General features: G+C 24.7%; 5 protein-coding genes and 1 long non-coding RNA gene across 7 annotated transcripts; all 6 read right to left on the bottom strand.

Annotated features, from left to right (window-relative positions):
• Window positions 1–2,966: 2,966 nt before the first annotated feature.
• On the bottom strand, window positions 2,967–7,688 carry Def1 (defensin 1). Of its 2 annotated transcripts, XM_089176557.1 has the most exons (4): window positions 7,640–7,688; window positions 7,269–7,299; window positions 3,260–3,406; window positions 2,967–3,120 (listed from the first exon to the last, which is right to left on the bottom strand). In XM_089176557.1, the coding sequence occupies exons 1-4, from the start codon at window positions 7,650–7,652 to the stop codon at window positions 3,081–3,083; spliced, it is 231 nt and encodes a 76-aa protein (XP_089032683.1). In that variant the 5' UTR covers window positions 7,653–7,688; the 3' UTR covers window positions 2,967–3,080. The 2 variants fall into 2 exon arrangements, with proteins under 2 accessions (XP_089032683.1, XP_015171434.1); XM_015315948.2 differs by lacking the exons at window positions 7,269–7,299; window positions 7,640–7,688 and adding an exon at window positions 3,597–3,756 and having other exon boundaries at window positions 3,260–3,461.
• LOC149031212 (uncharacterized) lies at window positions 5,328–5,847 on the bottom strand. Its single transcript, XR_016177918.1, has 2 exons — window positions 5,633–5,847; window positions 5,328–5,506 (listed from the first exon to the last, which is right to left on the bottom strand). It is a non-coding gene; the product is annotated as an uncharacterized LOC149031212 (long non-coding RNA).
• Window positions 7,689–17,885: 10,197 nt separating the features above from the next.
• On the bottom strand, window positions 17,886–18,505 carry LOC149031211 (uncharacterized). Its single transcript, XM_089176392.1, has 2 exons — window positions 18,254–18,505; window positions 17,886–18,043 (listed from the first exon to the last, which is right to left on the bottom strand). The coding sequence occupies exons 1-2, from the start codon at window positions 18,324–18,326 to the stop codon at window positions 17,892–17,894; spliced, it is 225 nt and encodes a 74-aa protein (XP_089032518.1). The 5' UTR covers window positions 18,327–18,505; the 3' UTR covers window positions 17,886–17,891.
• A 1,371-nt stretch (window positions 18,506–19,876) lies between these two features.
• On the bottom strand, window positions 19,877–21,037 carry LOC149031210 (uncharacterized). Its single transcript, XM_089176509.1, has 2 exons — window positions 20,725–21,037; window positions 19,877–20,139 (listed from the first exon to the last, which is right to left on the bottom strand). The coding sequence occupies exons 1-2, from the start codon at window positions 21,011–21,013 to the stop codon at window positions 19,988–19,990; spliced, it is 441 nt and encodes a 146-aa protein (XP_089032635.1). The 5' UTR covers window positions 21,014–21,037; the 3' UTR covers window positions 19,877–19,987.
• A 2,003-nt stretch (window positions 21,038–23,040) lies between these two features.
• LOC149031209 (uncharacterized) lies at window positions 23,041–24,569 on the bottom strand. The gene is made up of 2 exons (XM_089176532.1): window positions 23,785–24,569; window positions 23,041–23,445 (listed from the first exon to the last, which is right to left on the bottom strand). The coding sequence occupies exons 1-2, from the start codon at window positions 23,855–23,857 to the stop codon at window positions 23,294–23,296; spliced, it is 225 nt and encodes a 74-aa protein (XP_089032658.1). The 5' UTR covers window positions 23,858–24,569; the 3' UTR covers window positions 23,041–23,293.
• Window positions 24,570–24,692: 123 nt separating this feature from the next.
• On the bottom strand, window positions 24,693–27,760 carry LOC107063828 (defensin-1). Its single transcript, XM_089176533.1, has 4 exons — window positions 27,705–27,760; window positions 25,528–25,717; window positions 25,249–25,452; window positions 24,693–24,881 (listed from the first exon to the last, which is right to left on the bottom strand). The coding sequence occupies exons 2-4, from the start codon at window positions 25,623–25,625 to the stop codon at window positions 24,839–24,841; spliced, it is 345 nt and encodes a 114-aa protein (XP_089032659.1). The 5' UTR covers window positions 25,626–25,717; window positions 27,705–27,760; the 3' UTR covers window positions 24,693–24,838.
• Between the last annotated feature and the right edge of the window lie 35 nt (window positions 27,761–27,795).

Raw genomic sequence — 27,795 nt, 5'->3', positions numbered from 1 at the left:
ATATAATAGTCTAATATATAATTATTGTTATAATTAGTGATAAAAAAATTATTAGAATTATCCAGTAACGACATCTCTTAGAGAAGCACGGAATATTGTAGTAGGATTGCGATCAATTCTACTTCATCGTTTGCTACATATGAACGTTTTAAATAGATATACATATATTATTTTTTAATCCGTGTATTGATTTATTATATTATAGTACATTAAAAATACGCAATGTAAGTATTTAAAAAAAAAAAATAAATCAAGTTATAATATAAAATTTAAAAATAATACATTTTCGCGATAAGAAATTTCACGGCTTACCGTTAGTCGGTGTGGTTAAAATTTCAACGCAAAAAAAAGATCGTAATTAAATTTTACCGTTAGAATCCTATTTAAATAAAATGTAAAGATAATCGACGAGGATAATAAAAAAGAAGAAAAGGAAAAAAAAATTGCAGAAAATCCATTCGTTGGTAAAATCAATAAGAAATTAATACTTGAAACGAGACATTCCGATGGCGTATCGAATCCCTTTCTCCCATTATGTATGCATTATCACCCTTTCACGATACAATTGTGTGACACATTTAAACGAAGAGAGAAACTATAAAAGCCCACTCACGGGGAGATATAATCCATTACATCAGTGGTCCATTACGATCGGCGAAAAGTATACAACACGCAAAAGCCACGTATACTATAGTATAATACTTACTATCGGAAATAGCATCGAGTAGTAGTATGTGATCCTGTATAGTGAAATTCAATAACACTCTTTGGTGGTCATGTTATACCTTTTAATTTTGTTGACGCCTCCTTTTTCATCCATATCACGTTATTATTTTTCTTCTTTCATTGACAATGAATAAAATAGGGATAGAAATGTTCACATTTTTTCTTTTTTTCTATACGTGTAATATTCTAACATGAGAACACAAAGTTATAAATAAAAAATATAACCCAAAATATTATACAATGATAAATTTGAGAATGATTTAGTTCAAAGGTAAATCGAATGAAATTTCTTTTTAAATTGATTTTTATTTCATATTAATCCATAAAGAAACATATATTTTGATAAGATAACAACATTATTGAGAATAATAAAAGTTCAAAATGGAAATGGTATAGAATACAAAATTCGAAGTTACGTCCCTTTTTTTCTTTTCACAGTTTCGTACTATAGGAGAGACGTGAAAATGTCATTTAACAATGTAACAGATTTAAAACTCGAGAATGAAACGTAAATAAAATAATAGTTGATGTCATCTGTCGAGATCGATTTATCAGGAGAAAGCTGTAATTCCTTTCAAATATTCTCTGACGATCTTTTTTTTCAGTTTCCATCTTCTTGATCGTCAAATACAATTGCAAGAGAGAAAAAAGAAAGATATGATGATTTAATTTTTATTCAACAAAATTTTGTACGCTTGCTAATCAATAATATTTGTCGTTGAAGATGGAATTTTTTATTAGAACCACGTGCGTATCAAGTTAAAAAAATATAATAATAATTTTCAAAAGCATCTGGTTGGACGACGCAAACGAATAAAACTGCGATGATACGCAGCAGTCAGGAATATGACCACTATGAAACTGGTTGCATGGGAATACATATCCATATATATATATGTATGTGAGTATTCATGCAAATGAAATATGGCGAGACGAGGAAATGTGAAATGAAAGAAAGAAAGAGAAAGGAAGAAAGAAAAAAAGAGAGAGAGGGAGAGATAAAAATATATAGATAGACGGACGTATGGTGATAGGGGTGTGGTAGAGAGGGAGGGGGGAAGGAGAATAAGAGGAAATACAGGACTAACAGGATCCCGCAAAGAGTCGAATTTTTAATGAAAGCTCGGAAAGACTCGTAAGTGCGTATCGCAGGCGTATTTGTGTGATCCTCTAGGGCCCTTCAGTCGAAAGAGTTCATAGGAATCATCATCAGTGCAGGAAGCAATCTGATCCAGTCAGTTACAGGTCCAATTTCTAGAAACAAAGGGGGAAAAAAAAGGGGAAAGAGGTTTCAATAATTGCGAGTCGAAAAAAATCGAACAACAAAACTATCATATCTCGAATTTTTAAGTGTACATTAAAGTACAAAGCATTATTGGTTTCTTGATCGTTCTCCCTGTTTTTTTTTTTCATTATTTTTTTATAATTGTCTCTCTCTCTCTCTCTCTCTCTCTCTCTCTCTCTCTCTGTGTCTCTCTTATTGGATTCAATACATCTTCTCGTCGCAAAATTCTATTCGCTTTTCTCATATATCACATTTGTAGATATAATATATATATATATGTGTGTATAAACGTTTAAGTTTGATGATATAATAAGATCGAACTCATTTTGATGACCATTCGGAAAAAAAAACTCATTAAAATCTAAATGAGAATGAAAGAGAGAAAAAAAGAAAGTAGAGAGAGAGAGAGAGCTGCGTTCGATTGATAGGAAAAAGTTTGATGAAAGTTTTGAAATAAAAAGTAGAAGAAAAAAACAGGAAAATCAAATTAGGTTATTATAAAATAGACTCGAAAATTTTAAAAAGAACAATATATATGGCATACTAAGATGCTCTGACCACACGTTGCTGTGGCTTTGTTATAAATTGTCGATTTAATATAATTTGAAACTATTTGGTAAATTATAAAAGCACACTAAATAATACCACAATTAGAATGAAATAAATAAAATAATAATACATGAAAAAAAAAATAGAAAAAGTAAGATTATGTCGTATGTAAATTGAAATAATTGAATTGTAATACAGCGCCATCTATTGAAAACTTACAGAACTTAAAGACTTAGATAAGCTTTAATTAATAAATCCTTAAATTAGCAATAGAAACTAAAAAATAATCGCAATAAAAACTATCCTATATTCTAAATTGAAAAAAATTGCACAAAATAAAAAAGATTTCATTAAGATCGATTCTGTAGTTTCGAAATTATTATTGGACAAACATTGTAATACTGAATTTTTATATATAAAGATACATATATTTTTTTAGTATTTGTATTTTTACAATAAAAAGTGATACATTAAATTATCAAAATGTTGAATGTAGACGATATAGAAATATTTGTTGATTTCAACCAAATCGTTTATTCCACAAATCCTTGAAAGAATCTCTGAAAGCAAAAAAAAGGAAGGAAATTAGTGACAAGAAATTAATAGATCTTTTTTTCTTTTCTTTTTTTTTTTTAGAGAAGAACACAATAATAAGTTTATAATGATTAATTAAGAAAAATAAAAGAAAACGAGGCTTACTTGCGACACACGCAAATACCACTGCTGCAATATCCTCCAGCTTTTCCCATGGAAAGACAATTAGCCGCACAAGCCGATGAACCAATCATCCCACCAAAGGATAAAAGGTCACAGGTCACTCGACGTTGTCTATCAGCTCGTTCCTCGACCATGTCCTCTCTGAATTCATCATCGAGTTCCATTAAATTTTCTAATCTGTCATCTGAAAATATTCATTATTATTTATTTATTCGTTCAGATATTTTTATGATTACATTTATTGAAGTAATAAATAACTATATAAGTTCTATTTTATAATATATTTCTTTAAATTATTATCACATAATAAATAATTTACCTTCTACAGGAGCAGCCATATTGACCGCAACTATGACGAATAAAATAGAAAGAATAATACAGAGTTTTGTCATTTTAAATAATTTACGAAAGATTCGTAATGTTATTAGATAAAATTATCGAAGTCAAGTGTGCAGCTTCCTTTAATTCGTTTCTTTTTATATACAGGTCTTTATATACAATGTACCATGTAACATTATGTCAATATAAAAATCCTTTATCTCTTGACGAATATGAAAAAGTAAACGGTGATTCCCCTTGTATTAAGAAAAACATGGATTTTCCTGTTGAGATAATGGGTAAAGCCCATTGATTATTAAAATAATTCTTCATGCATTTCCTTATGTTTATTCTTATGCTATATTTATCATACAGATATACATGTGTTTATTTTTACTTGTCAGAAGAATGTAAGATACATAAATGATTCATTGATGAAGTCATTCGTTGATTTGCATGGGTCGTTAACATCTGTATAAGCTGTAATAACGTATCTAGAATATTAATTGTAAGTATAACGATATAATAAATTAGAAAACTATATATTATGGTTTATGATAAATATAATATTTATCGTTTGATAACAATTATCTTTCAAACTTTTATTAAGATGATTATTCATTTATTATGGAATAAATATTTTTTTCTATGATCATAAAAGAATCTTTTCTTTATTTTAATTAATTATATTTCAGATAATATATCATTTTCTTTATTTTCTATAATTATATTATATATATATATATATATATATATAATATTATATGTATTTTATAGATAATATGAATAATTAATAAAATAAAATATTATATATATTTTATAGATAATATATAATTTAAAATAATAAAAAAAAAATAATAAAAATATTTTATTATTACTATTTTATTTTATTATTATTTTTTTATTACTATATTTTATTATTATAAAAATACCAATTTTTTTACTTCTTATATTAACTATTTTTTTATTTACAACAATATATATTCTATTATATTTATTTTTTCATATATAATTTTTTATATATAGTTCATGTAAGCGTGACAAAGAGAGAAGAAAGAAAGAAAGAATTCTCGTAAAATTTAAAAATTTATTTTAACTTTTTAGATTAATACATCGTTGATTAAAAAAAAAAACAGAGTCAGTGAACCAGTAATTTAAGAATATATTAGCTGTAAGACAAATTTCACGGTGGATGCTGTCTGTTCGTAATTTCGCGTAATTGCAGAACATGTACGTGCGTAGTTCGTTACCTTGGATTTCCCAAGTGTGTAACAGGATGTGTCAATAAATGACATTAGACGTGATTACTCGTGCGAGATTGTTCAACAATAAATACAGATACAGATCAGATAGAAATTGGTCTAATCTTATGATTTCTTATCTTTTTTCTTTTTTTTTTTTTTTCGACAACAACTCGTTTTCTAAATTATAAACGAGAGTATTCTTTTTTTTCTCGTAATTTGATTGCTTAGAAAAATGATAATAATAAGAAGGTATTATTAATTACAAAATAATTATTTATTATCAAAGATTAATATTAAATATTGTATATCGAATGTGAGATATAAAATCCATTGGATTGAATTTATCAAATTTCCTGAGTGTCGTAAATTTGATTATTATAATATTAACAGTCATTCATTTATTTAATTAGATTTATCGTATACAAAATAAATTAGATTTACCTCTAACGTTATAATAATATACAGTGTAATTTTGGTTGTCAAATTCCAATACGTTTAATTATCTTTTATCTTTCATTAAATTAGTTACATAAACAGACTTTGTTTTTATTACAAAAACCACCCTTGAAATGAAAATGAGCAGCACAATTTAAACCGCATCCAAAATCACCATAAGATGCACAAACCCATTCAGGTTTTTCCAATTCTTCGGTAGTTTGATTTATATCTAAAAAATTAGTCATATTTTTAATTTTTTTCATTATTTTCATTTAACTTTAATTCTATTTCTTTGTGAAAATTATATTTATTAATTTTATTTGAAAAGCTTTTTTTATAATTATATATCACTCACTAAAAGTTGGATATGCTGAGACCACCATAAATGCTACAAAGAGAGAAACAAAAAGTAACTGGAATTTTGCCATTTTTATCTAATGAGTATTTATTATTAGTTCAATCGAAACTATATACTGTCGTTCAATAGAAATATTCATCTTTTTATATACAGACAAATCTAAAATGGCGATAATGTAAATAGTCATTATGGTAAAGATCGAAGTTAAACAAGAAACACCTGTAGATCAAATATCTATACATAAATTACGATTTCACAAGACGTTTTACACATCGTACTTTACACGAGTTTTCGAAATATTTTCAACAGCATTTAATGGAATAGTTATAATCTTTGTACCAATTTGATATCATTCTTCGTACTTTATTTTTATCTTATTGCGTTTTTCTTTTTCTTTTTCTTATCAGAATATCTTGTAAAAAAAATTAAATACATCATTTACTAATATAATAAAAATTATAATTAATATTATAATTAATATAATATACTAAATACAAATATATTGCAAGTTTAATAAAAATCAGTAAAATCAATAATATTAATAGATATTAATATTAATAGCATAATTATTATGTAGATAATTATAAGTTAGAAAAATTAATGAATAATTCACATTCAATGATAAACTAATATTATCTATCATTTACATAACTATGTATAACTATACTAGGTCTATTTTTATAAATTTCACAATATATCTATTTATTTAACCTAATTTGTTAGGTCAGTGATAATAATTTAATGTTATAAAAAGTTACTTTATCTTTCGATAAAATTTGTTCCTTATCGATTACCTAATTAAAAGCCAAAAACAACGGAAATGACGTGTTTATTTTTTTTTATTGTATTATTTTCGTAGATAAATATTAGTTTATTTTATTTTTTTTTTTTTTTAGATACAACGATTATCAGATATTCGATTAATTTTTTAAGATTTGATTAGGCAAAAGCTACGTCATTATTACCAACACATTTAGTTAAAAAATCCAAACTTATTAAAACAGTTTGCTATAGTGACTTAAATTATAATTAAATCTTTCTAATAAGTTATTTTTTTTAAATATATGTATTATATAAAAAATATTATATTCTACATTATATATATATTGTTTTTAATAATCAATTTAATTATTTTATATTTTAATATAATTAATTTAATTTAATTTGTATTTATATAATATATAATATAATTTATATTATATATATATATATATATATATATATATATATATATCAAGAATATTATATCCGAAGAATACATAACTGTATTTATACTTATAATTAAAATATAATTATAAGTATAAATACGTAATTATATTTTGTAATTATATTAATATATACAATATATAAACGCAATTATATTTATCAAGATATGAGGTATTTTAAAAATACAATTAAATTAGCTATTAACTTTATGCAAATTTTTCTTTGTTCGTTTGACAGAATTATTATCCGAAACATGTAAAATTACACTAAATTTACATTATAATATTTAGAGTAATTAATTAACAAAAGTAATAGAAAAGTTATTTTGTTTATCTTAATATATCAGTTACAAATACAGACACGATCTTCATTACAATATCCACCTTTCCAATGTCCTTGGAAAGTACAGCTTGCGGAGCATGCAATTTTATCAGGATTCTCACAAGGCCAATACTCATCTGATTGGTTCACATTAGAACCTTCTTGTGAACCAGCTTGTGAATCTAAAAAAGTGTCACATTTTATGCAAGATTTATACATTTCATTTATGTATATTTCTTATTTTAACTCTTTGGTTACATTTGACGTATCAGTACGTCATGCATTTGTTTATAATTTTTATATTCGTATAATTAATTATTATATTTAATATTAATTTAAATTATTATAATATTTCAAAGTAATTTTCAAATAAATGTGTAATCAAAGTGTTAAATCTTTATAGGTACTTGAAATATATTAAAAAATAAATTATTTAATATAATTTAATAATTTCTATGACTTTGTTGAATTACTTACCATCGATTGCCATAGCTGAGATTGTTACAATGGTTACGAAAAGAAAAGCAAGTAAGAGTTGAAATTTAGCCATTTTTATATATGAGTATTTATTATTAATTCAATCGAAATTATACTGTCGTTCCCGAAATGTTCATCTTTTTATATACAGAAAAAGCTAATGTGGCGATAATTTTAATAGTCATGGTTATGACCAAAATTAAACAAAAAACACCTGTAAAAAAAAAATATCTATACATAAATCATGATTTTTCATGACATATTTTATCGTACATTAATCGAATTTTCAAAGTATTTTAAACAACATTTAATTGAGTAGTAATAATCTGTGTACCAATTTCATATCACTCTAGGTTCGTTATTTTTTATCTTATTGTGTTTTTTATTTTTTTTTCTTATCAAGATATTCTGTAGAAGGTAAATACATCGCTTATTAATAATAACAATTATGATTAAATCATTTTAACAATTTATAAAATTTTTTTAATTAGATGTATTATAAAAAATATCAACCAATTAATGTTTTTAAAAAATAATTCTTATAAAGAAAAATTCATAAATAAATGAATTTCTATATGACGTAAGAGTACATTATTTAATCTTTTTCTTAACATAAATAAAAATGTTTCTCTTTTTAATATACATGTCCATTTAAATTAATATACAAAGTAAACTATAAAAATATGTTGATATAGAAATAGAAATTTGTAATCTTTTAATAAAAATGTTTTCATTGGATAAATAATAGTTCATTAAAATGAAGGTAAATAATTTCTGTTTAATTTATTTCATTAATAATTTAATATTTTTATATATTTTTTAATTTATATTATTCTACAAGTTTCTTGTCTAAGTAACATAAACATTTGTAATTTCCAGTGATTAAGTTATTAAACATAGAAAAAAAAAGAAATAAAGGTAAATAAAACACAATTATATTATTATAATGTTATATATAAAGAATGTATATTATTGTATAATACATATCTTATCTTTTCTCACATGATAACAATTATCTTATATCTTTTACGATTATATAACAATATATTGAAAATATTATGAAAAATATCTTACACATTGTTGCCAAGAAAAAAAAAGATATTGAAAAAGTCTTATTATCTAAGAAAGTATAATATTTATTTCCGAAGATTAACATAAATGTAACATTTATAATGATTTACAGTATTTTTAAAGAATAGTCCAATTAGCTGTTGACTTATTTCAAAATTTTCTTTTTACTATTTGTTCATTTGATAGAATTATTATACAAAACATGTAGAATTACATTAAAATTACATTATAATATATAGAGTAAATGATTGTCATAAACAATAAGAAAATTAATTTTTCTTTCTTATTAAATCAATTACAAACACAGAGACGATTGCTATTACAATATCCACCTATACCATGTCCTTGAACAGTACAGGCTGCTATGCATACAAGGTGGCTACCACCCTGGCAAAATTTATACATGTCCGATTGACCTACAATATAATAATAAACATGTGAATGTAAAAAGTGGCATATTTTGTGCAAAATTTAAAAATTTAATTTTTACTACATTTCGTATTCTAAGCTTTTGAATTACTTGAAATATATATTAAAATTATATTTATTAAAATTAATGTAAAATATATTATATTTTATTTATATAATTATTTATATATCATATAAATTTTTAATTTATTATATTTATATGCATATATAAATAAAATTATTTACAAACTTTTTTGTCTAATTATATATTATCACTCACTAAAAACTGGATTTGCTGAGACCACAGAAACCATAAATGCTACAAAGAGAAAAACGTAAAGTAGCTGGAATTTTGCCATTTTTATATAAGTATTTGCTATTAATTCGATTTAAATTATATACTGTCGTTCCAGACATGTTCATCTTTTTATATACAGAAAAATCTAATATGGCGATAGTATTTTTAGCGATGGTTAAAACCTAAATTAAACAAAAAACACTTGTTGTAAAGCAATCATCTATACACAAATTACGACTTTTCATGATATTTTATCGTATTTAATCGAGTTTTTGAAATATTTTGAACAGCATTTAATTGAGTAGTAATAATCTGTGTACCAATTTGATATCATTCTTTGTTCGTTAATTTTATCTTATTGCGTCTTTTATTTTTTCTTATCAGGATATTCAGTAGAAGGTAAATACATTACTTACTAATAATAAAAATTAATAACTTATTATTTTTTTCAATACATGTATTATGAAGAAATGCAGAAAAAAATATTGATAAATAAGAATTTATGGATTAATGAATTTCTATATGACCGTAAACATATATTATTTATCATTTTTATAAAGATAAATGCAAAAACATAAAGTTTATATATACAGGTTACCCTTCAACAACACGGTAGATAGGTTCCTAGAAAATGCCGTGTTATTTGAAACCGTGTTGTTTGAGACTCAGAGCCATGCAATGCAAAAAGGGGGATTACGTTTTGAAAACTTTTTAAAAACAAATATTTTTTGAAAACTTTTTGTAGAATATGGAGTGATTTGAAAAAAATGAAACGCTGCAGCGATGTAACGGAGCGGCGGGCGACAATGCACGTAGAGGCGGGCGGCTTTGTAACGACCACGATATTTAGTAAGAAGAGAAAAAGAGACAAACATATAGGATTGAGCCTGAAAGAGAATGAGACAGAATGTAGCTATATAGTTTTTCCTATTCTTGGTCTCTTCTTTATGCTCTTCTTCGTAGTTATCGCTTCTGGTTGTATATGTGTGTGATTGAGTGCTACTACATATTACGAAGCGTAGATACATATACAATAATTTCGATACTATACCTGTTTGTAGGTAGGAACGATAGAAGGGTAGAAGAATAAACAGAGATAAGCACGTAGGTATTCGACAAAAGAATAGGGAAATAAAGAAAGAAGGTGCGTGGCCTGTATTTTTTCCCCAACTTGTCATTTCTTTTTTTATTTAAAAGTGTTTCTATTTTATTAAAAAATTAATATTAAATTCTTTATTTCGCAAATATTATAATTATTAATTATAAAATATATAGAATATAATAATTGTATTTTCAGCAATATTTTACAAATAACAAAAATGATTACAAGATACATCAGAGAAAAAGAATTAAACAACACTGTAGAATATATTTCTTATAAATATCTAAAGACGTGTTTTTTAATTATTTAATTACAATGTCTACCTATTTAGAAAATTTATACTGATTTTTCAATAAAATAGAAAAGTTTTTAAGTAGAAGAAACTGGGCACGCGTGACACAAACAAATAAACCTTATTTGCTATTATATTTCAAATAAAAGTACAATAATATAACTTATTTTAGAGAGAGATACAGACAGAAAATTAATAAATGTTAACAAAATTATAAATTAAAACAACGAAAATGAAAAATGATTTTAGAATCGTCGTAATTCAAAACTCGATGAAACGAAAAAAATACGACCAAAATTGTTCTGGTATTTTTCAAGCATCTAAAGGTATTAGTTGCAACAACAACAAAATACTTATGTGTACTGACCCATGATAAAGATATCTCAAATCCACAGAAAGACAATCATCTAAATAAGTTACAAAAAAGGATATATTATATTTACTAAGATAAGGACGGTTTATCTTTCTGTCGACAAACATTCTACAATTTCTTTTTCTATCTATGGGTATCGAACACATTCGGCATTCTATCTTAATTGATACAAATTGAAAATGATAGTTTTTGTTAGCTACCCCTATCCCAAGATCATACCAGCGCCTTTTAATATATGTATATGGTAACAACATTATAATAAATAAATCCTACAATTATCTTACTCTTGAAACTGTGCATTCGTCTCATTCCCTCGAAACTTAGTTTTTTAAAGATTTCACTTCTAACACGTGTGATCTGCACACATGTTTTCTTTTTTTTTTTTTTAAATAAACAACTTAATTTTTATTTAAAATATAAATGTATGAACAATACAAAACATAAATGAATAAACTATTATTAAATTTGATATAATTATTATTCAAAACATGTAGAATTACATTAAATACACATAATATTGGTAGAGTAATTGACTGTCTAAAACATTAGGAGAGTTATTTTTCCTCATATAATATCATTTACAAATGCAGACACGGTTCTTATTACAATATCCAGATCTCCAATGTCCTTGAAAAGCACAGCTTGAGGAGGATCCAAGCATCCAAAGTTACCACAACGATGACCAATGACCTGCCGCTTGATTCCAAGGAAGATCTTCAGCATGTATCTCTAAAATGTGTCGTATTTTATGCAAAATTTATAAATTTAATTTTTACTACATTTCGTATTTTAAGCTTTTGAATTACTTGAAATATATATTAAAATTATATTTATTAAAATTAGTATAAAATAAATTATATTATATTTATATAAATATTTATATATCATATAAATTTTTAATTTATTTATATAAATATATATGTAATTAAAATATAAATTCATGTATTTAAATTTGTATATTTAAATAAATATAAAATTTTTAATATATATGTCATATTTATATAAATATTAATATATATTTATATAAAAATAAAATTATTTAAAAAATTTTTTTGTCTAAATAAATATTATCACTCACTAAAAGCTGGAAGTGCAGAGACCACAGAAACCATAAATGCTACAAAGAGAAAAACGTAATGTAACTGGAGTTTTTCCATTTTTATATAAGTATTTGTTATTAATTCGATTTAAATTATATACTGTCGTTCCAGAAATGTTCGTCTTTTTATATACAAAAAAATCTAATATGGCGACAGTATTTTTAGCGATGGTTAAGACCGAAATTAAACAAGTAACACCTGTAGAGCAAACATCTATACATAAATTACGACTTTTCATGACATTTTATCGTACTTTACACGAGTTTTTGAAATATTTGGATCAGCATTTAATTGAGTAGTAATAATCTGTGTACCAATTTGATATCATTCTTTGTTCGTTAATTTTATCTTATTGCGTATTTTATTTTTTCTTATCAGGATATCCCGTAGAAGGTAAATACATTACTTACTAATAATAAAAATTAATAACTTATTATTTTTTTAAATACATGTATTATGAAGAATATCAAAAATGTAGAAAAAAATATTGATAAATAAGAATTTATTAATAAATTAATTTCTATATGATCGTAAACATATATTATTTATCATTGTTATAAGGATAAATGCAAAAACATAAATTTTATATACATGTTTATTCAAATTAATATAACAAGTAAGCTATAAGATTTTGATGATTTAGAAATGAAACCTTTTTTTCTTTAAATGAAAATGTCTTGTTTCGAATAAACAATATCCCGGAAAAAATCGAGGTAAATAATTTGTTTTTTATTTTACAAATTTAATATAGTAATATAGCAATAAAAGTACTCATGTAAGTATAAAAAAAACATAAAATAAACCAAAATAAAACATAATTATATCATAATGAATAAGAATATGTAATACTGTAATATTTATCTTATCTTTCCTTAACTCTTATTTTTTGTTTATACAATTATATAATAATATATGAAAATTATAATTAAAAATATATTGTAATTGTGTTGCCGAAGAAAAAAAAGTCTAATACAATATATTTATTTCGAAAGATTTACATAAATGTATTTATGTATGTAGGAGAGTCTCAGATGTAGAAGTAGAGCAGTCTCAGTCGTAGGAGTAAAGTAGTCTCAGTCGTAGAAGTAGTCACAGTAGCAGTCATAGCCGTAGTTAGTCATCAGTCGTAACAGTCGCAGTTGTATTATAAGTCGTTATCAGTTGTAAGAATACAGTCGCTCATCTAAGTTGTAACCGTAAGATTGTGAAACTAATATTGTACTTTTTCTAATACCTATTTTAAATAAATCTTATTAGTAGGATTAAACTGGGTGTATGTTCACCACGCACCTCTCACCCTAAATAAATTATCCCTACATGTATGTATGTACAATTGCAATTACATAATTACAAATTATGTACATATGTATGTAATATTTGTATGTATTTACATAAATTACATTTAGTAAGATATAAGGTATTTAAAAGGAAGAAACCAATAAGGTGTTAACAATAACTAAATACACTTTTAACTATTCGTTCATTTGATAGAATTATTATTCAAAACATGTAGAATTACATTAAATTCTCATTATAATATGTAGAGTAATTGATTGTCGAAACCATTCAGAGAGTTATTTTTCCTCATATAAAATCATCTACAAATGCAGACACCGTTCCTATTACAATATCCACCTCTCCGACGTCCTTGATAAGCACAGCTTGAGGAGCATCCAATGATACCACCAAGCTGACAAGACAAATACGATTCCGGTTGATCCCCATTAGAATCTTCAGCTTGTGGTTCTAAAAAGTATCGTATTTTATCTAACAATTATAAATTAAATTTTCTACGTTTCTTATTTTAAGTCTCTGCAGAACTTGAAGTATATTTCAAAATTACTTTATTTATAGTATATTAATAAATTTAATATACTGTTAAATTAATATAATATATTATTAAAATTATATACACTACACTATTAACCCTTTGCACTCCGCTGTCTCACCTTATGAGATATCGTGATTCTAGCCTATCACTCCGATGTCTTCACGTATGATACATTAAAGTTTATTAGTGATTACGGGGAATTAAGTTATTTCAGCACAACTTTTTTAGACATGCATGTTTCCCTGATGTTTTTTCTTAAAATAGCACAAGACATCGAATCAAAATATAGTAAAATAACAAAGATATATAAAAAAAATGTTAGCGGGTTTTGTGTTCTAAGAGAATGCGAGACGCGTGCTCACGACGGTCCGAGAACTTTTTGACGAAATTTGAGAAGATCGATAAAAAGAATTTTTAAAAGAAATGTTTTTATAGGAGCATATCTCGCATTTTATAGGGAGATTTATAATGTACAAAGAAATATTATCAAATAGTATTACATTTCAAATACAATGGAACGCGCTCGCTTTTTTCAATTGCAACGCTATTACACACATACATTCTCTTGGTAAATAAGTTTTTTTTGGTAAAAATTCTTTAGGTAAATATGTTCCTTGATGTCTACAGATTAATATAAGTCCAATATCATTAGAAACCGTTATTTGGTACCAAAGTTATACTAAATAATACGAGGGTCTGTAAATGTGCCGTTTCTGCCGCGAATTCGCGCGGTGTTGCTGCTACCCAGCATCGAAAGTCGTGCAGAGTGCAAAGGGTTAAATTATATACACTATACTATTAAAAATATATATTATTCTATATTATTATATATACAAATACAATTATATAGTATACTATATAATTATATATACTGTACTATTAAAATTAATAATAAATTTCTGTAACTTTGTTACATTACTTACCATCGATTGCCATAGCTGAAATTGTTACAATAGCAACGAAAAGTAAAGCAAATACAAATTGGAATTTTGCCATTTTTATAGTAGTATTTATTATTACTTCAATCGAAACAATACTGTTGTTCCACAAATGTTCATCTTTTTATATACAGAAAAATCTAATATGGCGATAGTATTATTACCAATGGTTAAGACCAAAATTAAACAAGAAACACTTGTAGAGCAATCATCTATACATAAATAACGACTTTTAATGACGTTTATCGTACTTAATCAAGTTTTCGTATTATTTTGAACAGCATTTAATTTATTAGTAATAATCTGTATACCAATTTCATATTATTCTAGGTTCATTACTTTTATCTTATTGCGTTTTCTGTTTTCTTATCAGAATATTCTGCAAAAAGGAAAATACATAAATTTATAATAAAATTTATAATAAAAAAATTTCTAAAGATTTATTATTTTCTTAAATATATGTACAGTAAAGAATAACAAAAACTAATGTTACTAAAAAATTATTTAACTGATAGATAAATAATATTCATAAATAAGAATTCATGAATCAATAAATTTCTATATGACGTATGCATATATATTTTTTATATACATGTTCTTTTAAATGAATATACAAAATAAGCTATAAAAATTTGTTGATACAAAAATGCAACCTTTATTTCCTTAAATGAAAATGTCTTGTTTCGAATAAACAATATCCTGGCAAAATCAAGGTAAATAATTTGTTTATTATTTTAAAAGTTACTTTTATAAGAAACTTAACATTTGTATTATCTAGCAATGAATATACTCATGTAAGTATAAAAAGAAAAGAAATAAACATTAATAAAACATAGTTATATTATAACGAATGTGTAATATTGTAAAATTTATTTTTTATTTCCCCATATGATAAATCTTATTTTTTTTTATACAATTATATAATAATATATGAAAATTAAAATTAAAAATATATTGTAATTGTTTTGCTAAAACAATAAGATGTTGGAAAAGTATTATTTTAAAACAATATATTTATTTCGAAAGATTTACATAAATGTATTTATGTACATATGTATAATGTATTTAAATAAATTACATTTAGTAAGATGTAAGGTATTTAAAAGGAAGAAACCAATAAGGTGTTAACAATAACTAAATACACTTTTTACTATACGTTCATTTGATAAAATTATTATTCAAAACATGTAGAATTACATTAAATTCACATTAAAATATGTAGAGTAATTTATCATCCAAAGTAATAGGAAAGTTATTGTTTTTTTTTATTATTACAGACAAACGCAGACATTGTTCCAATTACAATATCCACCTCTGCGACGTCCTCGAAAACCACAGCTTGAGGCGCATCCATATTTATTACAAGACCCATACGATTCCGGTTGATCCCCATTAGAATCTTCAGCTTGTGGTTCTAAAAAGTATCATATTTTATCTAACAATTATAAATTAAATTTTCTACGTTTCCTATTTTAAGTCTCTGCAGATAAAAAATTACTTTATTTATAGTATATTAATAATTTCTACTACTTTGTTACATTACTTACCATCGATTGCCATAGCTGAGATCGTTACCATAGCAACGAAAAGTAAAGCAAATACGAATTGAAATTTTTTCATTTTTATATAAGTATTTGTTATTAATTCGATTGAAACTATATACTGTCGTTCCAAAAATCTTCATCTTTTTATATACAGAAAAATTTAATATGGCGACAGTATTATTAGAAATGGATTAGACGAAAATTAAACAAAAAAACACCTGTGGTGGTATCATTTATTCATAAATTACAACTTTTCATGACTTTTATCGTATTTAATCAAGTTTTCGTATTATTTGAACAGCATTTAATTTATTAGTAATAATATGTATACTGATTTTATATTATTCTTTGTTCATTATTTTTATCTTATTGCGTTTTCTTTTTTCTTATCAGAATATCCTGGAAAAAGGTAAATACATAAATTTATAATAAAATTTATAATAAAAAAATTTCTAAAGATTTATTATTTTCCTAAATATATGTATAATAAAGAATAACAAAAACTAATGTTACCTAAAAATTATTTAACTCGTAGATAAATAATATTCATGAATAAGAATTCGTGAATAAATAAATTTCTATATGACATAAGCATATATATTTTTTATCATTATTATTAACATAAATAAAAGTGTAAATGTACATTTAAATTAATATACAAAGTAAGCTATAAAAATTAGTTGATATAGAAATGTAACATTCTTGTCTTTAAATGAAAATATCTTCTTTGGAATAAACAATATCTCGTCAAAACGAATGTAAATTAATTTGTTTATTATTTTACAAGTTATTTTTGTAAAAAATTTAAATATTTTTTATCTCTATCGATGCAAATACTTAGCATAAAAAGAGCAGAAATGAACGTAAATAAAACATAATTATATTCTAATGGAAAAGAATGTATAATATTTCATGATGCATCTTATCTTTCTTCACATGGTAACTTTTATTACGTGTTTCTACGAGTATGTAATAATAATATTATGAAAAATATGTTGTAATTGTGTTGCAAAAACAAAGAACACTGATATTGAAAAGGTCTAATTATAAAGTAGTTTATTTTCTTCCTAAGATTTACATAAATGTAACATTTAGTAATATTTAAATGGATAATTTTGAAAAAGTATCATCTCTCTAATTTGCTGTCAATTTTTTCCAAATTCTCTTATTACTATTAGTTCGTTTGATAAAATTATTATTAAAAACATGTTAAATTACGTTAAATTTACATTATAAGATATAGAGTAATTTATTGTTGAAAGTAATAAAAAAGTAAATTTTTTTTTCTTATTATATCAGTTACAAATGCAGACACCATTCTTGTTACAGTGTCCACCTCTCCAATGTCCTTGAGCAGCACAGCTTGCGGAGCATGCAACGTTACCACCATGCTGGCACGAATAATACACTTCTGGTTGATTCACAACAGTATCTTCAGCTTGTGAATCTAAAAACAGTCATATTTTATGCAAGATTTATAAATTAAAAAATATTAACTAAAATAAATAATATTATTAATTATATTATATTTCTAAAATAAATTTAGCAATATAAACAATAAATTTTTGTATTAAGCATCTGCAGAACTTGAAATATATTAAAAATTACTTTATTTAATATATTTGAATAATTTCCATAACTTTGTTGCATTACTTACCATCGATTGCCATGGCGTTAATTGTTACAATGCCAATGAAAAGAAAAGCAAAGAAGAATTGGAATTTGGCCATTTTGAAAATCTTTGATTTTCTATTAACTTTAATAGAATTGTTTTTTTTGATAAGATTTTTTAACTTCTTCAGTCGAACTACGGTTTCTTATTAAAGCAAAAAAGCTAATTGGATTAATATATATATGAACGAATAACGGTCAAAGATAACATATCACATAGTTCAAGTATTATTTTATCAAAAAGGTAGAATCATTACATCATTTAAAATCATTATCGTTTTTGTTACTTTTATTAATCTTATCAAAAGATCTATTCAAAGAGGTTTGTAAATTGTTTACCAATAATCTCATTAATTATTAAGCTTTTTCAACACTTTATCTTTCTACTTATTATTGGTACTATTTAAATTAATAACGACGAATAAATTAACTATTGTAACGTGTTCGAAACAATATAACTCTTGTAGACGTTGTAATCGATGTTAAATCATTTTGTTAATCAATTTTTTTTTTTAAATAATACCATCATATTGAAAATTGCTCTAGAAATGTGTAAGATTACTAAATTAATGTTTTTTTTTTCATTTAATTTTATTTCGAACAAAATCGAATTAGGTTTTGTTGAAAGTCGGATTGTTCTCAATGTGCTTAAGGATTTATTTAAACATTAAAAATACATTATCTTGTACTACGAGAATTTACAACTATTGGTCATATTTATATCTTATTAATATTTTTGGCCTAAAAATTTACAACTTTCGGTACTAAATTGTTTGTTTAACAAGAGTTTCTTTATATAACTCTGCTTTTACGTACTCGTCGAGGATACGTGAAAGTAAAAATCAGCTGTGTAAAGAAGTCGAACACGAAACACTCTGTTTGTAAAAATGTAATTTATTAAACTCTTAAAATATTTCGATAATATTTAAAAAAAAACAAAAATCAATCAATTAACAGAAAAAATCACAATATTCTTAATCTAGTATACCCAACATCTGACTAGTTAATTAGAATTAGTTATCTCAAGTATGTATTTTGTGAAACCGGAAATTAATTTATAAATCTTTATTCTATACGTTTATGAAATTGATAAAAAAAAAAAAACTAACAATTTGTAAATCAATAATCAATTAACACGTTGCCGCACACTTTTAATTTGACGATCGTGCTTAGAAATACGAAGATCGGACGGCTATAGCCGTCATTTGCGGCAATGGGTTAATTAGCAACTCAATACTTTATCCTCTTTCATTTACTGTATGTTAACTCGTTTGTCATTTGAATGTGTGAAAAATGTTTTTTAAAATTATATACTATTTTTGTAAATGTTTTCCGACTTAAACTTGTTATTCTAAATTATATTAGGTATCATATTATATTTACACAAATCACTTTTTATTTTATTCTATCGATCTGTCTTAAGTCAAATCTCGATCTTTGTCGAATTCACAGTTTTTTAAAAATAGTTTTTGAAATAGGCTTCACGTCACATATAAAAAAATATATATTTTACCGATAGAACTTAATAACTATATAACAGTCACTTTTTTATATAGGAAAAATAATGAAAGATATTAAAAAAAGAAATTTAAAGATTGAATAATAAATATCTATGTATGTATTTTCACCTGAATCATTACAAAGTAAAATATTAATATTGAAAATTCATTAAATATATGTAGGTAATCATCGATTCATTATTACTTTATAAACACTTCGCTTATATGAAACAAATACACCTGTTGGTTGTGGTACATTGTCCACGTCGATGGCCTTCTGAAACACATTTTCTTACACATGCGTTAACTCCACCTGACTTGCAAACAGAAAGATATAGTTCCGTGTCTTCAACTAACTGATGCGAAGAATTTCCTAGAAATAAGATCAAATGTTTAAGTTTTGATTTTTTTGTGTTTTTATTTCGTTTCTTTTTGATATGTTTTCAAAGTATACTTATTTAAAAATATGTTGGTAAAATTTTAAGTTAAAATTCTGAAAATTGATTGTGAATTACAGTTCACTTTAGTTAGACCAAATAACAAGATTGATTAGACAATAAATAAAATGTTAGGGATATACAACTAGTAACTGTTAACTCATACTAAAAATTTATAATAAAAAAATGGAATAAATCCGAATTAAAGAAAATTATTATAAAAAATAATGCAAGAGAAATTATAGTCGTTAAAAAATTAGAAGTTTAAATCGAAATATAGGTGTAATGTCAAAGAATAAATACAAAATATTATTATTTTAAAATAAATTTATTATAACATGTTGAAAAATAAGAAAATAAACAATAGTTCCAAATAATTGTAATTCCAATAGTAAGAAAAAGAAAAAGAAAAGAAATTACATTAAAAAGAGACACAGTTTTTTAAATCAGACAAAAATTTGTATCATTTTTATATATTATTTTACCTACATATTTAAACTTATTCTTTGCAATAATCTAACCTAGGCAAACACATTTATCATCTCCTTCCCAGACTCCAGCTGCTTTTCCTTTACTCCAACAGGCTGCATTACAAAGCCATTTTGAGCTTCCTCCAACTGTGTGTTCCTTAAGATCGGAAAATGAGTCGTCCGAAGGTTCTGCAAATATATGAATTATTTCATTTATTTTAAATATATATATATAATTAATATAATATTTTAAATTAAAATTGAATAAACCTTCTAGCTGTACAGCCATAACGGCCATCATTGCGACGAAGAGAAAAGCGGCAAGAAGAAAGAATTTCATTTTCAGTGATTGTTGTTTCTTTAACTTCAGCTTTCAAATAAGAACTATTAACAATAACGTCGAAATGAATGTTTATATAGTCATAAGGAGTATATTATCGAAATTTTGATATCATAATTATCTAATATCTAAAGATAATCTTAGAGAAAATAAATGATTACTGTATTATTTTTACATTGAAGTTTCAATGATAAACTCTCGGCGATTTGTTCAATTAGAATAAATTAACCACTTAAAACGAATTAGAGACTTAAGTTTAATTGAAGATTAAATTAAAGTAGAGGTTAAAATTGAAATAAAAAATAAATATATAAACACTTTTTATTTAGGAAGAATATATTTTTATTTATTAACCAAAATTAAATATACACAACATTAATTATTTCCAATGAATTGTACGTTTTGCTTGATAATTGTCGTGTGCAAAAAAAAATAACCTGTTGAATTTTCGTTCAAACAATAGATCCAAAAAAATTGTAATTCCTTAAATAAGAAAGAAAGAAAGAAAGAAAAATAATTACATTAATAAGAGAAACAATTGAATTGTTTTATTTGCTATTTATATTAATATAAGAGAAAACCGACAAGAAGATAAAATTTCATTTTTTGCGATTGTGTTTTTTTAGCTTCAGCTTTCAAACTATAATTTTATCGTTGTAATGTGTCTTTATATAGTCATACGATGTATGTTATCAAAATTTGGATAGCATACTTATCTGATATCCAAAATTAATGGACAAGTACCTAAGCGAAAATGGATTTGTGTTTTTATTCAAATGTACAAAAGTATGTTATTGTTTATCTAATATCAATATGTATCAGATCTAGTAATAATTAATATCGTTTTTTAATACATAGTTAAAACTAATTTATTTCATTTGAAAACTACTTTCTAAACTTTTGGACTTTACCAAGTGAACACAATTTATTGGAAATATCGCTACTATCATTTTCTGACACCAACAGCATCTTGACACAGAGAATTACAGATATTTTTTGCAGCTTCATTTATTTATCTTTCCAACTGGAACTCGTGAAGCATGCAATGCCAAATATGCTTTTCATCTGCCATCTTTTTAACCCTAATTTCGCAAAATAAAACACTTCAAACTCAAACTTTTTGCAGCAAAAGCTTGTTAATTACATTTCACACTTTCTATATGTACATCATGTTTGTAGGTTATGTTGATGAAGTTAGTGTCAAGCAGAATATTAAACGAATACTTAAAAAATGACATTAATAATTACTAGACCGTATAGTTTTATATAAATTGTCAACAACAAAAAATTAGACACCTTAAGCAAACACGAACTCTCAAAGGATCTTTAAATTTACAGAAATTTTTTACACACAAGGGTCATAAGAGTTGGAGTAAATAAAATCCTCTCACATCTCACAAACATCAAATATGAAGTATCTCCAAGCTTTATATTCAGCGTATATTTATTTCTCATTTTTATAAACGGTATACTGAAGAACATCCAACATCCCAATCAAAGAACTTCTATTTGTAAACGACCTTACCATAATATGTTAAAGAAAAGCGTCTTAATTCGACTCAAAAGCATTTACTAGCAGAAACTCTCAATAAATTATAAAATGATAACAAAAATTCGAATTTCAAATCTCTAATCAATAATCAGTAGTTATTAACTTCATCAAAAGCCAACCTTTCTCTATGCATCAAATTGAATCATATGAAACAGGAATTAAAACAGACTACTTGCACCAAATTACTAGAATTCACCTGCGATACTAAGCTCACTTGGAGACCACATATAAATAAGCTCATTGGTGATTCCAATTTACGCCTGGATATACTAAAAACAATAACTAGGGTACAAATCACAAAACCCTTCTCTTAAAAAAGATAAAAATATGTGAAATTATAAGATGTATCTTATCTTTTCTTACATGATAACTCTTATTGAGTGTATTTATATGTACATTGAGTATGTAATAATAATATTATAAATAATATGTTGTAACTGTGTTGATAAAAAAATGAATATTGATATCGAGAAAGTCTAATTGTAAAAGAATTTATTTATTTCCAAAGGTTTACATAAATGTAACATTTAGTAAGATTTAAAGGGATAATTTTTAAGAGAATAATCTAATTTGTTGTTAACTTCTTCCAAATTCACTTTTTAATATTCCTTTGTGTTTGATATAATTATTATTAAAAATATATAGAATTACATTAAATTTACATTATAATACATAGAGTAATTTATTGTCGAAAGTAATATAGGAAAGTTATTTTTTTTCTTATTATATCAGTTACAAATGCAGACATCATTCTTGTTACAGTGTCCACCTCTCAAACGTCCTTGAGCAGCACAGCTTGCGGAGCATGCAATGTTACCACCAACCTGGCACGACCAATACACTTCTGGTTGATCCACAACAGTATCTTCAGCTTGTGAATCTAAAAACAGTCATATTTTATGCAAGATTTGTAAAAATGTAACACACTCGAACTAAACCAAAACTGTACACACTCGAAATAATTCAAGTGGTGTTGTATTTTATACTGCTATAAAAATTTTGATTAATATTGTTTTTTTTTTTATTCTTTTTTTTTGCCAGTACAATGTTCTAAAGTGTGTTTTTTTATATAAAAAAAAAATTGACTTTTTTTGCCGGTTTTTTTTTCAAAAAATTAGTGCGTTAAGGGGTTAAGCATCTCTGCAGGACTTAAACTATATTTAAAATTATTTTATTTAATATATTTGAATAACTTCTATAACTTTGTCGCGTTACTTACCATCGATTGCCATGGCGTTAATTGTTACAATGCCGATGAAAAGAAAAGCAAAGAAGAATTGGAATTTGGCCATTTTGAAAATCTTCGATTTTCTATTAACTTTAATAGAATTGTTTTTTTTTTTGATAAGATTTTTTAACTTCTTCAGTCGAACTACGGTTTCTTATTAAAGCAAAAAAGCTAATTGGATTAATATATATATGATCGAATAACGGTCAAAGATAACATATCACATAGTTCAAGTATTATTTTATCAAAAAGGTAGAATCATTTCATCCTTTAAAATCATTATCGTTTCTTTATTTTGTATTAAATTGCGTATTATAACACGTAAATATGTCTTATCGAAAACTTTTAAAAGTCCAATTACAAACTAAAATATTGATATTGACAATTTATCAGATATAAGTAGTCATCAAGTAATTATTATCTTATAGACACTTAATTTTAACAGAACATATACGCGTGTTGTTTTCGGTGCCATGTTTAAATTGTTTACCTTGTGAATGTATCCAATCTCCATCTGTCTTGCAAGAAAAAAATGCTTCCAACTCTTTAACTAACTGATACAAATAATTGATGGATTCCTATCTAATAGATATTAGATAAAGTTAGATCTAGATAGAGATAATCGACAATTACGTATGTGATAACGATATTTCGTTTACATTAAAATAAACAAAAGTATGTTGAAATTATTTTTATAATATAATTATGTGATTTAAATATAAATTATTCGCAAAGAGAAACTCTTACAAATATTGAAGAAACAATACCCCATGAATTCATTTCTCAAGTGCTTTCTCACATATATTTGTTTTCATAAGGCTTATTCGAATCTTGCAGTTTAAAATGAAGATAGGAAAAAGATAATAAATGTGAAGTAAAAATAATCGTAACAATAAAAATAATCTTTTAATATTTTTAATTTCAAATAAATATAATACAATATTATTATTTCAACTATCTTTAGATGTGTATAAAATGAAATGATATTAGATCACTAATTTGTAATATCAATTTGTTCGACTTTTTGTTGTTCGTCACTTATTGTCTAGAAATTAAATCGTTTTCTTAAAAGATCCAACATTTGTTCTCTGAAAATGAAAAACAACAGATTGAATAATAATATTGAGTTTTTCGGAAAGTGATTTTGTATTTTTTTGTGAAAATGAAGACAATTTTTGCTTGCAGATTAAACCTAGGCCCTTCAAGTTGGCTTAAATAGTTGAATTTGATAAATTTAACCTCTCACCGATCTTACGTTTTGATATTTGCTGATTAGCATCAACTAATGACTTTATTGTGTCAGGAAAAAACGAAATTACTTTCTGAACAATCCAATAATTTGTTTGTATATACTTTCTACGATATCTTTCCTCCGTTAATGTCAACAACAATTAACTGTATCCAAACATACATCTATCTTTGATAGAGGACAATATTGAACAAACGATTACTCACTCTCGACAATGACAGATCTCATTTATGCAATGACCACCTGCTCTTCCTCTTGCGATACAACCTGCGGCACAAGCACTGTCACTAACCCAGTCACCAATAATAGGAATTCGGCAAGTAGCTCTTCTGTATCTCGTGTGCTCAATCGTCTCTAATTCTTCTGGTAATTTTTCATTCATAATAAAACTATAGCTCGAACCTTTTTCTCTATAATAAAATGTTTTTCTTTTTATTTATAAATATATACGAATGATAATTAAAAATGATCAAAATAAAATATACAAATATAAACCTTCTAACGGTGCTGCCATTATTGAACAACCAAAAAGTACCACCAGCAAAGCAAAAAGCAACGTGTTGATCTGGATCATCTTGATCATCTCAATTCAGGGTACTTTAACAAAGCAATTTTACAGTTAAGACTACGGAGGAAGAACTGTTTTTAACACCGCGAACCACTGCGTTATATATCCTACAAACACAATTAAAAAATGTTTCATATATATATCTCTTTGAGAAAAAGCTATGACATATTATTAGGATGATTTCATTGAAAATCTTATACTAACAATAAGATAAAATGTTGATTTTAAATATAAATATTTCAAAGAATGTCATATCTTTTTTTATTTATTACTTTTATCTTTCTTTCTCTTTTATTTGGTTTTCCTTGGTATTAAAAGGAAAATACGTTAGATAAAGTCGGGGAAATCTTGGGAAATAACGTAGAATATTGAAATTGAAATCTCATGAACGTAATAATCGTTTCAATTATAGGTCGTGAACTTTATACACGTAATGTGGTTTTAATTTTATCGTAATACCTTTATTTAAAACAATAAATATTTCTAATATTTTAGTTTCAAATAATTCGTAATAAAGTACGTAAAGTTTTATTCTATGATATACTTTTATATACATATTAATTTTATATTATATTTTATATTATATTTTATATTATATATATTTTTATTTTATTTATTTATTAATTATATATATTTTTATATTAATTTTATATTATATTTTATTCTATAATATACTTTTTATATTAAACTTTTTAATATTCTTTTTATTTTTTTATTTTTTCGTTTATTATTTGCCATAAAGTTTCAGTTATAGATAAAGTCAAAGAATTCAACTCAATCAATAGAATAAATGTAGTGGAATTATTTTGACCGTGTATTAAGTGACTTGGACAAATGATCGGTCGTCCGTTTAATTCGTAATAATAACTCTATAATCGATTAATTGCTTATCACATATTTGCACTACAGTATGCGAATTCAAAATGAATTAAAAACAATACGCATCTTTTGATCTCGCAAATTGTTGTATGTATACAATACATATGTATGTATGTATAAATATAATTGTTTTTTTGTCTATATTATTTATCGAAAATATACATTATTAATATTGCGTATGTATACGTCTGATAGCTATCGATTAAAGTCAACGACGATAGTACTATTAATAGTTGTTTAATAAATTCAAGTAAATTCGAATATTCTCGAAATATATTATGTTACGCTTTTCCGTCATTAATAAATAATTATTTGAACGATATTTATTTATTAAATATGTTAAAATAGATTCTCTCATAGATTATAAATGTATTTATTATGGCTATTATAATTATTCTTAATATTTAATTGATATCACAAGCACTATTTCCGGTAGATCCATTGATAAGATGTTATCATGCAAGTTCAAGATCTCCAAAGTTTATCAGTATGTCCTTTCATGTCAGTTACTTCCCATTCTTGATACGTTGGAATTGTATAAACTACTGACAGCAGCATATCAAAATCATACGATAGAAAAATAAGATAAATATGACCCATTAATCAATTCATTTCATATATTCAATATAACAATTTTATTATAATAATTCATTTCATTAGAGAAAACTAGGAAACATTAAGTAATTAATTACAAATTATTTAATTAATTCAGACATTTTCTATTAATCGACAAATTACTCTACATAATTTTTATAAACATTTTACTCTTACCACTTTCAGAACAAATGATTTAAGTGCACTTAATAAATGAATAGATAATAACATGATTTCGATAATATGAAACATTCGTAAAATCGATGTAGGTATAATAAATGATTTTCGAACGATTATCGATTGATTTTTGATTAGATATATTATATAATTTACACGTATTATTAATAAGTTAAAATCGTCGGTATATATCTCGTAAAATTTCACAAGTTATTAAGCTTCAATAAAAATCGATAAACAGGAAAAGAAATGATACGTGTATAAACGGTAATTAAATTTTATTTGTCAATAAAGTATTTAATTTATTCCATAACGATGAATCATTTATTGTGTAAATTCAAAGTAAAAAATATTTATTAATAATAACATTATAAATTTTATGTTTTCTAATATGAAAAATTAGCAGATCATTTCACTTCAACTAAACTATCCAATTTTACTAACCCTTTGACTGCTAACTACTCTAAGTCGAAGCGCTTAGCGTGTGCGGCGTGCGGCCAACAGTAGAGGTCTCTGGGGACTGAATACTTTTTCG

Source organism: Polistes dominula, unplaced genomic scaffold, assembly GCF_049000335.1.
Source record: "Polistes dominula isolate Pdom_NZ unplaced genomic scaffold, Pdom_raw_medaka contig_25, whole genome shotgun sequence".
Taxonomy (NCBI): domain Eukaryota; kingdom Metazoa; phylum Arthropoda; class Insecta; order Hymenoptera; family Vespidae; genus Polistes; species Polistes dominula.
This window is presented reverse-complemented; position numbering and strand designations above follow the sequence as displayed.

Bases quoted from the DNA above. Each gene is read 5' to 3' on its own strand.
- Def1 (XM_015315948.2), bottom strand. From the start codon at position 3,669: ATGACAAAACTCTGTATTATTCTTTCTATTTTATTCGTCATAGTTGCG. The intron at 3,462-3,596 runs GTAAATTATTTA...GAATATTTTCAG, and splicing joins TATGGCTGCTCCTGTAGAAG to ATGACAGATTAGAAAATTTA. The intron at 3,121-3,259 runs GTAAGCCTCGTT...TTTTGCTTTCAG, and splicing joins GGTATTTGCGTGTGTCGCAA to AGATTCTTTCAAGGATTTGT.
- LOC149031211 (XM_089176392.1), bottom strand. From the start codon at position 18,326: ATGGCCAAATTCCAATTCTTCTTTGCTTTTCTTTTCATTGGCATTGTA. The intron at 18,044-18,253 runs GTAAGTAATGCA...GACTGTTTTTAG, and splicing joins TAACGCCATGGCAATCGATG to ATTCACAAGCTGAAGATACT.
- LOC149031210 (XM_089176509.1), bottom strand. From the start codon at position 21,013: ATGAAATTCTTTCTTCTTGCCGCTTTTCTCTTCGTCGCAATGATGGCC. The intron at 20,140-20,724 runs GTTAGATTATTG...TCTTATTTCTAG, and splicing joins TGATAAATGTGTTTGCCTAG to GAAATTCTTCGCATCAGTTA.
- LOC149031209 (XM_089176532.1), bottom strand. From the start codon at position 23,857: ATGGCCAAATTCCAATTCTTCTTTGCTTTTCTTTTCATCGGCATTGTA. The intron at 23,446-23,784 runs GTAAGTAACGCG...GACTGTTTTTAG, and splicing joins TAACGCCATGGCAATCGATG to ATTCACAAGCTGAAGATACT.
- LOC107063828 (XM_089176533.1), bottom strand. From the start codon at position 25,625: ATGATCAAGATGATCCAGATCAACACGTTGCTTTTTGCTTTGCTGGTG. The intron at 25,453-25,527 runs GTATATTTTATT...ATTTTATTATAG, and splicing joins CCGTTAGAAGGTTTATATTT to AGAAAAAGGTTCGAGCTATA. The intron at 24,882-25,248 runs GTGAGTAATCGT...TTTCATTTTCAG, and splicing joins GAGATCTGTCATTGTCGAGA to AGAACAAATGTTGGATCTTT.